Source organism: Stenella coeruleoalba (genome assembly GCF_951394435.1).
Source record: "Stenella coeruleoalba genome assembly, chromosome: 6".
In the NCBI taxonomy this organism is placed as follows: domain Eukaryota; kingdom Metazoa; phylum Chordata; class Mammalia; order Artiodactyla; family Delphinidae; genus Stenella; species Stenella coeruleoalba.
In genome coordinates, this window is record NC_137151.1 from 66,164,113 (window position 1) to 66,178,533 (window position 14,421).

Below are 14,421 nucleotides of genomic sequence, written 5' to 3' on the forward strand. Positions count from 1 at the left end.
TCTGCCCCATTCCTGGAACAGAGGGTAACAAAAGAGTGAATGAACTATGTACTCTTTTGAACCCAGGAAAAATGGAACCAGACTTAAGAAAATTGCAGCAAGCAAGTTAGACCTCAGGATAAGGAAACATTAGTTTTTGGTCTAAGAATGCAAGTGCTGGATGTGGATTGATGTAAAAGGATCTAATGGGTTGGGAAGTAACTATCTAGTTTGTGTATTCCTAGGCTATTGTTATTTATCTAGAATGCTTTGGGGGAAGATATAACAGTTAATTTAACATTTTGTCTCTGAAGAGTTACCAATTACATACTTGCAATAAAATATACTTTATGTGAAAACTAAATTGAATATAATTTAATTTTGCCAGGTTTCAAGGTTTCATAAAGTTCTGTACAATATTATGGTAATAATGTAGAAAAGTGACATGGATGTAGACCAACTCAATGCATGTATATACACACTCATATTTATGTCACTTGTGCATTTATGCCTTTGATTTTATTAGGATTGACCTTATAAGAAAATCCTGGTTGAATGGGAATGATCTGTACATGGAATTTTGCTGTAGTATGATAAATCAAATAATTTGATTTAAATTTAGTTTGGTAGAAGTTTTGGATTCCTATTTCTTTGTTTAAATATATAAATAATTTATAGAATATATATATAATTTTTAATAGAAATATTTATAGAAAGCTTGCTGTGATAATGGGAGACTTTTTGAATCAACATATTTTTGTTTTTCTCTTTTATATAGAAGCAGGGACAGATGTCAAATGTTATTTACTAAGGGTGTATATAGAGAAGTGGAGAAAATATGCTCTCCCATCCTCCCATCCTTCTCTGATCCTTAGTGGTAAACTCTAAAGCAACAATATAATGATTCCAGAAGTGAAAGTATATAACCTTTAAAAACCTTGTCCTTGGTTAAAATTACCCAGGCCATTGCAATGTTCTCACAGTGAGATTGCATGCCTTCTCTAAGTTTTACTTAATCATTAAAAAAAACACAAAAAACAAATTGACTCAAGAATTAACAAAAACATGAGTTAAAGGAAAAAAGCATGTGTATTCTATTTGAATAAGATGTAACTTTTTCAAGGTAGGAAACCAGGTCTTTACAGTTATCTTCTGCCTGGCATATAACCTTGTTTCATTAAATACTTATGATTACAGATTATGATCATTTTTATGCCTAAGAGGTAGTCATTGAAGTATTTAGCAGTATTTAAAATGGTTAAGTAAGTAAAATATTTAGAAATAAAATTAATTTCAGTTATTTAACTTTTGAATTAAATGCTGTGATTCTTAAATGTATAATCCCTTAGAACATGCAAATGTATTTGTATTTGACATTAGTAATTTGAATGGGCTACAACCCTAGTTTCCCAGGACTGAATTTCTCCCAGCTGAATAAGTAATTTTTTTTGCTCTTTGGGGAGCTTAAATTTTTTGATGTTTAGAAACAAAATATTTCTAGTGGGTAACTAGCTGTGTCCTTTAATAATTGTTTTTGAGCTAGTTTTTAGTTTTTGGTAGGACAATATGTATCTCTTTGATTTTAATTTTATTTGCAAGGTGAAGCCTTGGAGGATTTTCTGAGGGCAGCAAAGAAGAAATTGTTGGAATGATCTTTTTGTCGCATTAAAATTAATCAAAATTACTATATTCAAGTTTTAATGTATTTCCAAAAAACATTCTATTGTAAATATCAGTCATTCAAATGGATTATGGAAAATTAATTTTGGAGAAGAAAGCTTTTTTCACTTCAATGCCAATTCATTATTTCATTATTGAAACAATGAATCACACTAATTTGAGTAATTGATTTCTCCAAAGATTTTGGACCCAAGTTATATATAGCCTAGAGTTATTAGTAAGTAGCACTTAGCCTGTATATGTGAGAAACATGGAAATGGAAAGAAGTTGAAATGTGAGTAACTGAGATGTAGATGAAGAGACATCTTTAAGTCATAAGTGGGTAAATTGTTCAGTAGAGTGAATGCAGCTTGCTTTATACATTAGTTGCATTATAAGTTTAAACTTTATTAACTAATTATATTTGAAATAAGAAGAATGCTTGCTAAAACACCAAATAATGAATCCTTTTTAAAACTAAAGGAAGGGTCAACAAGATAATGATAATAAACTGCAGGGATTAGAGAATCTTATCACTGGCTACATATAAAAACAAAGAGGTGTTCAGGTCCTGGGAATTGTTGGAACACTTTCCTAGGTACCATCAGGGATATAGAAGCTGCATCTGAAATGGCCCCTGGTCTTCAGGAATTTACAGTTTAGTTGGAGAGACAAAACTAATATACATCAATCTGTATAAAACAATATAATTTTTTAAAATATATAAAATATTTAAAAATATAAATATTTTAAAAATACATATATTTAAAATAAATATATCATATTGAGAAAGTGCTATAGAACTTCAAAAGGGAAGATGAGCAAATTGAAATATAAAGTGTGTAGAAGCACTCCTTTCCTTTTCCAAGAAAAGGGAGTTAGTTCTCCCTAACTCTTGGAGGAGTTAGAGCTTGAGTTGAGTATTTGATAATATAGCCCAGGCCATGGTATGGATGAAGATCTTTTCTTCTCTGAGAAATTGAATTAATTGGTCATCTAGTAGGGGTAGGCTCAGGCCTTGAACCCACACTATACGAGTATGTGTTTGAGTCTCTGTGTGTGTGTGTGTTTATACACGTTTGTTTTTCAAATTATAGCTCTAAAAATATAAGTTAGTGCCAAATGAGGGGTAGAAGGCATACTTGGTCAAGCAAAAAGAAGCTGGAGCATAGTTGGAGGAGTTTTTATTTGGGTATATCTAAGTGGCCACCATGATAGGCTTTAAGCAATCTTTCTTTCAAATGCAGAGATTTTCTCTTCTTCTTTATTCCCCGTCCAAACTAATTTGAATGTGTTTGTGTTAGAAAATATAGAAAGTTGAGTCTACTTTTCTCCAAGAACAAAAAGGCTTGGAAAACTTCTGCTCCCAGTACATCTTAATTTTTATATCATCCATTCAGGAGGGCAGAAACAGAATATTGCGTTACGATTTCAACAGTGAGGGAAAAGCAGACATGGGGCATGTGACACATTTGTGTGTTCATTTCTCTAGCAAGACTTAAAGGGCCAATTTTGTTATAAATTAAATAAGGAGAAGCTGATGGCTAGGGCTTCTGACATATTGATTTTTTAAATCCTAGATATTATACAAACCCTTTGGATAGGTAGTTTTGTTTTTTTAGCTCAGAAGGAATGTTGTACAGGAGATCTTCCAACCATAATCTGAAGTAATTAATTACATTTGGTAGTTTTCTTTCAAGTATTTTTTAAAATCAAATTTCTGGTAACATGTTTATCATCCTTTAAAGTATCTTATTTGATGATTAAATAAATAGACTTGTTATTGTATTTATATTTCAATGAATATTTTTGCAAATTATGCTGAAATAAAAGTTGACATTCTGGTTCTGACGTTCATTTGTAAGAATTAATCGCGTTTCTGGTTAGCTCTTTTAAAAGTACTATCTAGGAAATCTTAGTTTTTATAAGAGAATATAGCCATTAATTTTTTTCTACAGATTAGGCAACAGAAGATTTGTGAAAACAAAATGTATTGATCTCATTTATATTCCCTTGATGAAGGAACACATGCTGGTCTCCGCTCGCTTTCTGTCCACTAATATGAAATCCTTGTCCCTGCTTCCTTGCTGGTAGGTTTTTAGAAGTTCAGTGAGCAATGCAAATCACCTGAAGGGTGGAAAATTCCCTTGTCACACAGATGCCCTTATCAGCAGCAACCAGATGGAGCTCTGAGCAGGAACATTATCAATGTTAAATTGCTTTTTCTCCCTCCTGAGTAGAGAGGATTAAAGCATTCCTTTAGAAATGGGTGGCAAATATACAGATTTAGAAATATTAATATTTTTAACAGTTTGCATTTATAAGTAAATATATGAAAATAACATTTCAAAACATTCTGTGTTCAAAATACAAGCAAAACCAGCTCAAAATGTTTTGTTTTAAATAAAATAGGGTTCTATTCTTTCCTGAATTCACTTGTAAAGAGTAAGCTTGAAATGTTGCCTTTTATTTATTTATTTTTAAGATGGGGGATATCTCACTATTAGTGTCATATATACATATCTTGGGTATAAACTAGTTTATTCAGTTTTAGTTGTGGCAAATAAAGGTGTGTTTAAGTTTATTAATACTGTTGAAATAAAAATACACACAGTCACTCAGAATTTTCATTTATTATTTTGTCAAAATTGATTGGCTATTTTACTGTTACTGCTTTTGAGTAAATCTTTAGATTCTGCATCAGTTTGATTTTTGAAATGTCAATTTACTAATTGCTATTCTGTAAACTGATAATCGCTAAATATAATTTCAAATCTATTTGAACAATATTGTTGTTTAGCAGTGTTAATAGTTATACAATGTATTTTAATAAAACTGTAATTCTAGAAGTCTATAAAGGAGACTGCTGTTTAATTATATGTGTTGTTTATAGCCACTTTGATGTTAGTGATTTTGTTTCTTAATATTGGTTTCTAGATGCCATCTAAGCTCCAGTGAGTGATAACCATTTCTCTGATAGAAAAATTGGTATGCCCTTGTGTGTTATATGCCAGTAACCACCTAATCAGTGGCTGCCAGAGTACAGATTCTTTCATCAGATTCATATGTGGGTTTTTGAAATGTGTTGCAGTTTTTTTCCTTAAGGCCTAGTTTTTAGTATTTGCCAACATCTAGGATTTTGCAACAATTACACTGTGACGTGTGCAGTTTTGCAGGTATAAATATGAACATATAAGTAAGGGTAGATAAACTGTTCCCCTTTTAACTTTCTAAGTATCAGATAAAATATGATTATTACTGATATTGCATAAACTATAATTTTTCAAATAATAAAGTTGAAGAACTTTAGGTTTATTCAGACATATCAATAAAACAAAAAGTATTACTTCAATCTAATGACTGAGATATTTTTTAATGCTTTGCTTACAGAACCAATTTGGAACTTGAATTAATCCATCGAGGAGGGAATTTATGTTCAGGTGGTGCAAGCACAGCTGGTAAAAGGTCTTGTTTAAGTAAGTCTTAAGCAGTGCTAAATTTTAAAAAATTTCTGATTATTTCATTTTGAAAGCATATATAGGCAAAGTGGTCTTTTGTTGTATTTTCAAATTCTTTTTATGTTTTGTATAATCAATTTTAATAGTGATTATATGCTTTAAATGGTTAATCTTAGAAGAATCATGAACATTTAGCTCTCTCTATACTATGATTTGTCAGTAAATAAATGTCATAGTAATTAACAGAATTACGTTGGTTCAAAATCAAAACAGTATATTATTCTCAATGATAAAAAATTTTCCTCAAACTTAAATTCTTTTAAAGAATATTTATGTTGTCTGGACTTAAGAAAATTTTTATAAAGACAATTCGTGTCACCTACAGATTGCTATATAAATAGCTGCTGTTAATCAGTGAAGGCATTTGTACTGTATTTTGATGTGCACAAATGTATTAAAATTGTAGATGTTTACTTTTATTTACGAATATGCTTTATATTGTAAACTGAGCATGATTCTTCAGTACTTTTTGTAAGGATATATTTCTGAGAAGTATCATTTGGAACTTAAAGTAGATTTTTCATGAGCATGGTTTTGATGCTATCACTGTGTAGTCATTGTTTAGAGAATTAATGTGAATACTAGGGGTAATATTATTTAATGTCATGTACAGTTAATTATTGGTCCCAAATCAATGGAGTTAAAATATTTCCTAATGTGATTGATATGGGAAATAAAAATTGTTTAAAACATAATGTATTTTTTGAAAAATGAATATATTTTCTTAAATGCTAAAAATATTAGTAATTATTTAAAATTATCAATATATATTAGTTTTTCAAAAATATGTGTTATTTTAAGAAGATATATATATAATTTTGGAATGATTTCAGAGCAAAGGACTGATCAAAAACACCTTGAAATTTCCAACATAAAGATATGAACTTACGTGAAATTTAACCAAGTTACTTTTAAAATTCTTACTAGTTGTACTAGATTTTGATATTTTATTTTGTGTTATCACTTTGTTCTTGGAAATTTAAGGTTTTGGAATTTATTTTTTACTGAGTATTCAGTATTTACTGACCCCTTGATGTATGTACTTAAACCCTACTTGTACCCAGTGATATAGTATGTTTTATAGAAGTTGTTGATAAATAGGAGTTTTAGCTTGTAGTCTGTTTGAATTGGCAGAAACTATAATTTCACTTAGATAAATTATTCTTTCTTGTTAATTTGTTGTTTGGCATTGGCTGATAATATTCCAGAAAGTGTTATGTTAGAAAGTGTTTAGTAAAGGAATTTTAGTTTTATGCTAGAAAGCTACTTTTTCCTCCCTCTAAGGTAAATTTAAATTTATACAGAGGCTTGTAAATGATGAACTTAACCAGAATGCTAAAAATAGTAGTAAAAGTCTAGCAGCAGCCACTTCAATTATCACCCTCAATTTTAATTTAAATTATTAAATTGATAGTTACTTCCAGACTTTTGTTTCTTTTTATTTTTCCCTTTAGTGAATAAGAGATTTCAATGTGCCAGTATAGAAGAGGTTGTGATGAAGCTTATCCTAAATATAAGTTAATACTGTTTTTAGTTTTCTTTTTTCCTTATCAGTTATGTTAGTTCTTTTTTCCCCCAGCTTTATTGAGGTATGATTGACAAAAAATTTATATATTTAGGTTGTACATGATTTTTTTGATTTTAGTTTTCATATGATGTATTGTTCAGTTACTTATACATTATTTATCCTAATTATTTATAAAAGAGCTCTATAAATCAGGTATGCAGAATGTTATATATTCTATGAAATCCCACTATTTTGCAAGTGTATAAACTTAATGTATTTGTTATTTACTCAAGCCTAACTCAAACCTAATTTAAGTTTAATGCAAGAGCATATTGAAGGTGTTTCATAGGATCTTAGATCAAATATCTCATTTTTTTCATTTTCCAGTAGAACTCTAATGGTATTAGTAAACAAAAATTTCTCTTTTTCTCTAGAGCCTATTCATAAGTCAGTATTTTCCTTTTCCCATTCATTACTTTCTATGGCCTCTTAAATATATCATTTTTAAAATGTCTTTTCTCTTTTTCATAATATTTTGGTGAAAGAGAATGAGAAAATGCTCCACTAATTAAGCAAATGATAATGGAAGTTACACTTCTGGAGTAATGTTCCATCACAAATTCCTGATGAAATTGAAGTTTAGTTGAGAAAAAATTTAATAAATTTTGTCTTGAATGGCTTGCGTAATGCCCGATCGATAATTATGGATGGACACACACACACACACACACACACACACACACACACACACACACACACACATACACACACAGTGGGGGTGGGGCAGGGCACCACCTATTGACCTATTTACAACAATAAAAGCAGAAAATATTACTGGCCAAATTTATACTGAGAAATCAAATTGTTGAATAATGCCATTCAGCACTTCCATATTCAAACAAATTTTTGAAGTATTGGGATAAACCGACCAGTATCCAATCAGAGTAAAAGTTCATTCCTAAATATATGTCTGGGAAATTTTCCACAGTAAAAATGAGCAAAATTAATTCACATAGCAGCATACTATGGTATTTTAATAATACCTTACGTTTGTAGTTTTAAAGTTTATAAAGTACTTTCACGTAAATTATTTAGTCTTTAGAATGACCATGTTAAATAGGTGTTATCTCTTTTTCTTAGAAAAGGAAGCTGGAGTTCAGAGTGATTGCATTGCCAAGTCATATAGTTGGAAAATGTCAAAGCTTGCAATTGAACCCAGTTCTCTGACATTAAATTCAGTTATGTAAGACATACCTCTTGCCCTTAAGTGTCCCAAAAGATGCAGAACCTTTAAAAACTTTCACCCCTGGGCTTAGTCAAGGATATCCTACTGCACACTATTGCCTTGGAATATTTCCAGGATCTCCCATGCTATCCTTCCTGTTATCTTGCCTATTTTCTTTTGCCAGCCTTTCACTGTGAATTCTATTTTTGTTTTGGGCCACTCCTTCAGACATTTTCTCAAGTCCTCATTCCTTCTTCCTTGGATACCAGTTGGTTCTCCTTTATTTTTCACCAGTTTGCTGGCTGGTTCCCCCTTGCCCCTGGCGTGAGCCATCTCATAAGCTTCCACATGCAGCTCTGCTCCTGATTCCTAGGTCCGAGCTGTGGACCTCCTCTTTATTCACTGGAAGATCAGGCATTAAGGACCTTGTATTCAGCAGATAAGACTGATTCTAGGTAATTTATTGTAAGATAGAAAGTGTTAAGTTCTAAAGTGGGGTATGGATAAAGTTCTAGAAAATTTGGAGGTTTGGGATCATACCTAGCTTGTAAAATCAGTGAAGCTTTTGGCGGACATGGCATTTGAACAAGGTTTTGAAAGATGAGTGAATTTGGAGTTTTTGTTACAAATTGGTATATATACTGATAAGTACCACCAACTTGGTTAGCAACAGATGTAGGACAAAGCAGATGCAAAAATTGAAGGCATAACTTTTTATTAAGAATGTTTTATTAAAGTTACTCAGTTTCTTCATTCAAGTGATTTGAAAATAGACATGGAATGCCATAGATTCCAGTGAAGTTCACAGGCTTTCAGCACTTTTTGCCATGATATTCTTAGTGTATTTCTCAAGCAGAAATTGTTGAAACCAGTGGCTGGGGTGGGGGTGGGAGGAAGAGATGTCATTGATAAATTATTAATATTGGAGGATAATTTTTAAAAACTTATCTTTAGTTAGATCAACATCTTTCTATATCTTTGAGTCTGAGCTTTCTGCTTATTACTGTAGTTTAACTAAGGAGCCAAAGTTCATATCACAAATGGATTTCATGATTTTATAGAGATAAAAATTAAACTTTAGTCAAGAAAGGTTGAGGCAAACCCTTGCTTTGACATTTTCATTTGAGGTGCTTTAAGTTAATTTTGACATAATATATGATCTTTTCAAGAAATGATGCACACAGTGGAAAACTGCCCCCTGTGTTTGTTATTCATAGAAAGCAATCCAGCTTAGATGTGTGCATGCAGCATGCAGCTCAAAGTAGTTTTAGTTGCTCAAAGAATGAATTTTTGGAGAATTCAGAGTTAGAGAAAATTATTTTGATGTTAATTTCACCCTGCAGTAAGGCTTCATAAAGATATTGTTTAATATCACAAAATTGCTATTAAGTAGTCTAATCTTATTCTTTAATAGTGGTAAAATTCTGATATCCATGGCTTGGTAAGGTCCTTTTCAGATTTAAAAAACTATGAATTCTACAAATAGGTTGGATCACAACTTTTGTTCTATTCTTTTTGTTACCCCATAACAAGAAGAAAATTTGGCCACTAATTATTATAGTGGTCAAAGTACATAAATTAATATAAAAATGTAGAAATTGCCTTCAGACTCAACTCTTCATGAGTGGGCAGATAGTTTAATGGCAAGCTTATTTAATCTCATGGATTCTGTTTTTCATAGTATCCAACCAGAGGATTGTTGTAAGAACTCAGTTTTACAATGTATGTTCAAGTCTTCATAGACTGTAAATCTCAACATTACTGTTTCTGCTACTTCGATACTACCATCATCAAATTGGGGGTGGGTGAGGAGACCAGAAGCAAGATAAAAGTTAATTTTTCAGCCTAGTCTTTTTTTTTAAAAAAGCACTTAACAAACCTTAAGTTTGACCTGTTAAAAGATGGGGTTAGAAGGACAGAATGGGATTTATTCCCAAAGACTGATATAGCTTATTTATTGGGAACAAAATACATTGTTAATTTGGGGTGGCCTGGGTTAGAGGTGTGGTTTAAGATTTTGAGCTAAGAAGAGTGGCTTCAGCTATTCTTTAAAGTTTTTCTGCAGGTCCTGTGCTTTGTGGCCCAGGTAGCTAGGCCTTCCTGTGTTAATGGTGTGGTTATTCCAGGAACTAAGTCCCACAGATAATAATTTCCACTGTCAGGGCGTAGGGGTCCTGAGATCTTGCTTGGCTTAGGGCAGGGCAGCTCCTTTTTTCAGCAGGAGCTGAAAAAAGTTTTCAGGTTCTCACTTGGGAGTTCCCTCCATCTTTCCACAGGTAATTTCTCAGGACTGTGTAGAGGAACCGGGGAAGCTGACTCTGCTGTGAGAGGTGTATATCCACACCAATTATATTCACCCTAGGATAAATGGGTCAGAACCATTTCCTTACTTTGATTATTAATAAGTTATAGAGAAATTGAAAATTTTTTTCATGGTAATTTAGAGAGTCATTGGGCTAGTTGAAATTTTTTTCATTGACAAGTATTTAATCAGTGATAACTGCACTGATAGAACTAAAATTTTGAATGATCTGGAAATGCAGACCCAGTTAAGTTTACCTTAGGTAAATTTTAACAGTGGTACAATTTTAGACAGAACCAGTTTATAAAAGTCTTTAGGATAAGTCTTTCCTTTAATATGTATTTCTGTCTTAATAACCAGTATGAGTGTTATACTAAGAAATAATCTGCCTGTTTAGAACTCTTACATGTTTAGAAATGACTGACAGAGACGCAGAATTTCCAACCTGGTACTGAGCTCAGTAAACATCTGTTTCGAAAGCATTTTTGAAAAATATGTTATGAAAAACATATATAACAAAAACATATGTAACAACTTTGTGTTCAGTTTCCTTAAGTGGATACTCCCCAAGTCATAAAAATTGGCATAACAGTGTTTCGTGTGTGTGTATGGTATTCATAGCCATACGTGTAAAACTCTTAATTTTACAATGAAGTTGGAGTTATGTTTTTACTTTATAGATTTTTTTGGTATGATAGTCTTACTTTAATATTGATACAGATAGAAGAGATTGCTAAATCTTACCTTTTTGTTCCAGCTGAGAGTTCTTATATTTAAATCTTTGGTTTTTTTCAACGACAAATCAGTCTTTCAATGGTGTTTTCTGTTTTAGTAATGATATGTTTCTCTTGTGATTAAGTACATTATAATACCTTAGACTTGTCCCAGCTGTAAAGAATTTGATTAGGTATTGCAGAAAATAGAGTTCATTGTCCCAGATGAGTTGTCACGGCAACCAACATGGGGAAGAAGATAGTGGGAGCAAGTAAGTCAAGCCCTACTTTAGTAGTTAGAGTTGAGAGGTCACTGTCTTTGGGGCAGTGAAATTAGGGCTAGTTAATTGGCCTCTTTCTTGGTTACTAAGCCAATATGTCATTACAGCAGAAAAGGAAGAGTATAAATCCATCATGAATTTTAGGCTTATATTATATGATTTAAAAAACTAGGATTGTTGACATATTCATACAGTATTAAGCATGCTTAAAAAAAATCCTGTTAAATGTCAAGCACTGTGCTAGCCTGGGAATTACAAAGAGGAAAAGAAACAGTTGTCTTTTTCAGAGAGATTTCACCGTCTCATAGGAGAGGAAAAGTGAAAAATAATTACAGGGCTGTATTAGAAGTGCTAAAATAAAGGTAACTCAAGTGTAGAGAATGCGTAAAGCAAGGGATGATCACATCTGTCTCAGGTGCAGTATTAGAGAAAAATTTACAGAGGAGCACTTGAACTGGCTCTTGAAAGATGAATCAGGTTTGCCTGGAGAACAACAAGATGCTATTCTAGGCTGAGAGAACATCTTGCAAAGGCAGAGTGAGACAATATGACACATTAGTGAATAGTTGCTAAATAAAGTAAAGGGAGGAAAGAAGGTTAAGTAATAAACCAGAAAAAGAAGATAGGGGTTATCTCATGAAGCACTTTCTATGCCTGTCCTTTCAGTGGTTCACCAACCATTTATGAGATAATATGAATAGATTTATTGTTTACAGGAATTGGAAGGGGGTGAAACAAAAGACATAAAACTGAATGAGGACATTGTTGAGTAATCTAATTGAGAAATGATGTAGGGGTGGAGTAGAGTAGAAGAGGGGTCATAGGAGGCAGAACCAATAGGATTGGTAATCAACTGGCTATGGAGGGCAAGAATGTGGGAGATGACTCCCAAGTTTTTCCTTGGATGTTTGCATGGGCAGTGATGTCATTCACTCAGATGGAATTATAAGAGGAAATGAATATTGGAGCTAGGCTGGGCTATATAATCAATTTAGTTTTGGATATATTGATCTTTGTGGTGCCTGTCAAACATCTGAAGTGCTAGAAAAATTTGTGAATTGTAAACTTACAGGTAGAAGTGGAAGTTGAGCTTATGTGAAGTGGCATGTGCAGAATGAGAGGGAAGGAGGGCTCAGAGGGATCCCTTTTCCTTTCTTATGGAGAATGCCACCTTTTAGAGTTCAGGAGAGGAAGAAGAACACTTACAAGTAATTGAGAAGAATCTGGGGGAGAACCAAGGAAGAGTGGTACCAAAAGTTCAGGGGAGGAGAGAGAAGAGGTTAAAAATATATGTTAATATTTTGTATAGAGTGGTAGTTTTATGTGGAGACCTAATGTGTCTAATGTAGTCATAATCTCTAATTTAGCTGTATTATCTCATTTATAAATATTAAATTTATTATTTGGAATTTATCCTTAGAAACCATATATGTATGTACATGTGTATAAACACACTGTCTACGTACTACAGATGTATGCTATTACCATAACTACTATCACTTAAAACAGCCCAGATAAAAAAACAACAACAACAAAAAAACCAGCCCAGAAAGTTGGTATTATCCCCGTTTTGCAGATAATAAAACTAAGGTAATTTGCCCAAGGACCCATGGCTAGTACAGAGCTTGGATTCAAATCCAGGACTTCCTGGGTCCTACTAGGCAGTGGTGCCTGTTTATTGAAATCACAGCACACCTATAAGTTAATGATGTTTCTCATTTCTAAACCCTTTTATAAACGTAGGTCTAAACTTTAGAACTTTAAAATGTGTCATTTAAAAAAAAGTTATCTATTCCTTTTGCTGTTATTATTCAAAAGTTTAATAATATGCTTTCTTGGTATAATTGCTTTTCAACTTTTAAAATGTCATGAACATAGTTGGTGTTTAATACATTTTTCTATTATTTTTTAGTCTTTAACTTTTTGATATGATCAAAGGTTCTCTTCATCCTATATCTGCTACTGTCAGTATGTGTTTAGTATACAAGATTTTTTTAAAGCCCTGATTCCTTTATTAGAGAATGGTATTTATTTTATTATTATCATTTTTTATTTTTTTGGCCATCCCACGCATCATGCAGGATCTTGGTTCCCCAACCAGGGATCAAACCCGGGCCCTTGGCAGTGAGAGCGCAGTGTCCTAACTACTGGACCGCCAGGGAATTCCCTCAAAGATATTTTTGTTGCTAAATAAATATTAGAGTCCATTCTTACTGATAGGTCTCAGACTAAATTTTAAAAACACAGTGAATTATATAAACATAGTGAAAAGTATTGATTGTTATTTGGCCTATTCTTTTTCCTGTTGAAGTTATCTGCAGTTTCCAGCATTGTTTTTGAAAGGTAGATGTACCTCATTAGATATGTTATCATCCTTCAGTTCTAGTTAAAACCAATACCAAAGACTCTTGTTATTTATTATATTTATAGCTTTAGAAGATGCTGCAGGGTTACAATCTCAGCTTTTCATAGGAATGGAAAGGGGTGTGTGTGTTACAAAAGGAATTTTATACTTTTCTTTTCATCATAAAAACCCCAAGGAGAACTGGAGTGGTAGAAATAACTAACAAGTAGGAAATCTTGAATTCTGTTCTTAGCTTTTCCAGTAAATATTAGGGTGACCTGGCAAGGTACTTCCTTTCTCTGGGCCTATTTCCTCATGTGTAGAATGAGGGAATATAAGAAGATAAAAAACTTTTCTTCAGCATTTGTATTTCTTTAATTATGGTAAAGACTTCGAAAGTAGGCAGATTATAACATTACTTTTATGCTGGCCATGGTTTCAGTGCAAAACAGGTTAGTAAAATTGCAATGTCTATGCTTTTGATTAAATCAAAACTTCAAGTTAATTGACTTTCATCTTGAAAGGAGATATTAAAGAGAGCCCTTTGATTCACTTAAAACCTCTATAAGAAGAATGCAAAACTTCTCAACTTGCAACTTGAGTTAATCTTAATATTTTCTGCTAGAGGAATTTATTTTTTTTAAATACTTTTAGGTTTTAGACACTTTTTTAAAAGTTATAAATTATATACTTCATAAAAAAGTCTCTTATGTGTAATTGAATTGAAATAAAACAAAAATGACCAATATATTTTTCATCATGTTATTTCTCTGCTAAAAATGTCTCTTGTTCTTAGTGTTATCAATGGAACCAGATTACTAGAAAAACTGAAAATTTGGGAAACTTGTCTCAAAACTGGGGATAACAGTATTACCTACCTGGTAGAATTTTTG

General features: G+C 32.2%; 1 protein-coding gene across 7 annotated transcripts in view; it reads left to right on the top strand.

The window, feature by feature from the left end:
* Positions 1–14,421, top strand: part of UBR3 (ubiquitin protein ligase E3 component n-recognin 3) — a 224,976-nt gene that overhangs the window by 160,053 nt on the left and 50,502 nt on the right. For all 7 annotated transcript variants that reach the window (XR_013828877.1, XM_079925165.1, XM_079925164.1 and 4 more), the window contains one exon: positions 5,029–5,114. Coding sequence is in view for 6 of the 7 variants with exons in the window: in XM_079925165.1 (XP_079781291.1) it covers positions 5,029–5,114 (86 nt within the window). In the remaining variant the exon portion in view is untranslated. The remainder of the gene's footprint in view (positions 1–5,028; positions 5,115–14,421) is intronic.